Source organism: Kryptolebias marmoratus, linkage group LG12 (assembly GCF_001649575.2).
Source record: "Kryptolebias marmoratus isolate JLee-2015 linkage group LG12, ASM164957v2, whole genome shotgun sequence".
Lineage (NCBI taxonomy): Eukaryota > Metazoa > Chordata > Actinopteri > Cyprinodontiformes > Rivulidae > Kryptolebias > Kryptolebias marmoratus.
The window spans coordinates 24578167-24581252 of NC_051441.1; the positions used below are offsets into that span (position 1 = coordinate 24578167).

Sequence of the window (3086 nt, forward strand, 5' to 3'; positions counted from 1 at the left end):
TAAACGAAATAAACATTTGAAATATATGAGTTTGTATGTAATGTATGAATATAATATACAAGTTTCACTTTTTAAATGGAATTACTGAAATCAATCTACTTTTTCATGATATTCTAATTTTATGACCAGCACCTGTATATGTTCCATACTTCATGTGTTGTACCAAGTGAATCAACTGAAAGGAAACATAATGTTATGCATATAATTACTGTTATATATATATATATATATATATATATATATATATATATATATATATATATATATATAATGAAGGGGGGCAACGAAGTACAAAACATGGCTACCCCACTGCACAGCTGGACATGGTGAAGAAATTTCTTCTCTGTTCGAAGAAATTTGCACTGAGAAATGATGGTGGAGCCTGTTTCTTGTAGTCATGACATCACTTACCTAAAGGTGTGATTAGAGGTATCTTCAGCCAGGATGTGGGGGAGTAATACTCTATACTTCATGTGTTGTACCTCATTCCTCTTCTTCAGAGAACAGTAGTTATATGCATAATATTACTCTTTGAGTTACTGGACAGATGTATTTCTACAAATAAAATCCGAATGAAAATAAAAGCTAAATCACTTTTAAGATTCCATAATTTTGTTTATAACCTTCTGATCTTTTTCACAAACCTCGAAAAATAAAAAGGGCATCTGTGGTGTTTTAAAAAGCAGGTTTAGTAAAAACTTACTATGGAAACTCCTAGTAAGTTAATCCTGAGTGTAGGGTAAATGCTCAGTAAATTACATGAGTTCAGTGAAAACTCAATAAATTACCCTGGAGTCTAGTGAAAACTGAGTAAGTAAACCATGAATTTTGGGAAACCCTGGGTAAATGAACCTTGGGATTAATTTAGTCAGTTTCAGTAAACTCCAGTTTAGGGAACATCAGAAGTAGTTAATCTTGAGCGTAGTAAACCTCAGAGTAAGTGGATTATAAATTAAAAATATAATTTCAATAAAAACTGTTTATATCAAACTTGTCGCCCCAGAAGAAAACTCATTCACTTATAAAATCATTTATGAACAGAAACTATCTAAAATTTAAAAGTTAGAATTCTAAATTTTATTAATCTACAGGAACCTTTGTTGTTGCAAGAGTCCAAGTTTATAAAATAAATCATATTTTCCCTTTTAAATTTTGTTTTAAGTAATTTCTGTAAACAAAATGATTATTATAAAGTCAGTAAGAGAATCTGATTTTACAGACATTCATCTGCAGTGAAAACTGATTATTTTACAAATCCACATTTTGACTAAGAAGCTTGATTATAGGATTAATTCCTATATTTTTTGACTCTTAAGATAAATGTGGAAAAACTAAATTTTTAAAAACTGTCTACACAAATTAAAGTTTTCAAGTTTGTACTTTTAAGTGGACTTGGTAAGTACATAGTATACCACTAGCTCTTTTTCCTACAGTTGCCATGGTGAATCGGGGTATTGGAACTTCACTGATGATGTATTTTTGCTGTTTTTGTGCATGCTCTTTACTTATAGTTGAAGTATGCAGAATCAGCAAACTCATTGTAATCATTAACTCTGGTTACTCTGACAGAAATATTTTAATATTCCTAAAAGAACTGCCTCCAGGTTGTACCGGAAGTGCTTCAGCTAGCTACTGCTATTTGAACTTGTATGTAAACGTAAATATCCATATAATGAGAAATCAACAGCAATATAAAGGTTTATAAAATAGGCTTTGCATGAAATGCTATGGAATTTTTATTATTAGAGCCATTTTAAGACAGCAGAAATGAACTTTGATCTTAGCTGCGACCAAGCTAGCTGTTAGCTCACCAATCCAGTCAGAGATAAACTCTTCACACTCCAAAGTAAGGTTACTGAAAGAGCCATCTACAACCAGTAAGATGATATAACTTTCACACAGAACCCCACTTCCGAAAATCTGAAATAGCCCTCTAATATTACAACTATTCACCAGAAAGAACTACTTTGATTGTGCAGCCTTAGTTTATCAAACTGCCAAATTAGTACTGTATATTTTTTAAAATATCTAATCATGACTCAAGCCAGTGGCTATAAATTAAACTGTACAGATATGTAACTAAGCTCTAACTTAAGGCACTGTTCACTTTGAAAGTAATTAGTAATATTTTGTAACAGAAAAAAACACATTAATTTAGTTCAGATAATTTTAAGTGGATTTAGTTGACATTTAATGTATATTGAGCATTAAGCAGTACTTATATGACAGTATGATCTGTATTACGTAATTTTAAAGCAGCAGCATATTATTTATGAGCAATGGAGAGTTGTCATATGTCACCACAGCAGGTATTTTTTCATACCTTATCTGGGTCTTTCCTCTCGTTATCCATCAAGGCTTCACCAGAGCTGCCCGTCACCCCTGACAGCCCCACAGGCATGATGGGGGGCGGAGTCTGTGCACACCCACCGCCCATGGAAGAGTGTAGGTGAGAAGGTGGAGTTTTGGTGCAGCCAACTAATGGGAGAGAGCTGTGGAGGATGAACTGGGCAGGGCTTAGACCAGGCGGTGGAGGCAAAACAGGAGGTGGAGGGATCTGTGAAGATGAGGAGGCCGAGGAAGGAGGAGCATGCAGCTGAGACTGGCTCTGATTGGCCTGTGAGAGTATCTGCATGAGAGAAACCATACTAATAAAGAGGAACTTTAGACACATGAGCCCGTTTTTGTTTTCTCACCTAAAGATACTTAAAGCTTTTTGGAGAACAAAACAGATAAAATTAGAAAAAAGTAGTAATAAAAAACTATAGCGCCATACAGTGACATCATCAACCCTAAAGTCACGATAATAAATTTAACACAATTTATTTACATTGATTTTTAACTATTGATTTTTAAAAATTATTTTATAAGCTACTGAACAGTGCAACCAATCCATTTCCTTACGGAAAATCATAGCCTTGTTAGGCTCATAGCCTAACAAAATCTTAAGACCAGTCAAAAAATTGCAAGAATTTGCATTTTGCACTATTGGATCTTAAGAAGGTTCTAAGTAGAGCTTCACAATGTTAAAAGAAGAAATCAGTGCAAGAGACAAGAACTTTTGAGCAGGGAATTTTCTGCAAACT

At 33.7% G+C, this 3086-nt stretch overlaps 1 protein-coding gene across 2 annotated transcripts in view; it reads right to left on the reverse strand.

The window, feature by feature from the left end:
- scaf1 (SR-related CTD-associated factor 1) overlaps positions 1-3086 on the reverse strand; it is a 28315-nt gene that overhangs the window by 8188 nt on the left and 17041 nt on the right. For both annotated transcript variants that reach the window (XM_017439334.2, XM_017439333.2), the window contains one exon: positions 2324-2629. In XM_017439334.2, the coding sequence (XP_017294823.1) occupies positions 2324-2629 (306 nt within the window). The remainder of the gene's footprint in view (positions 1-2323; positions 2630-3086) is intronic.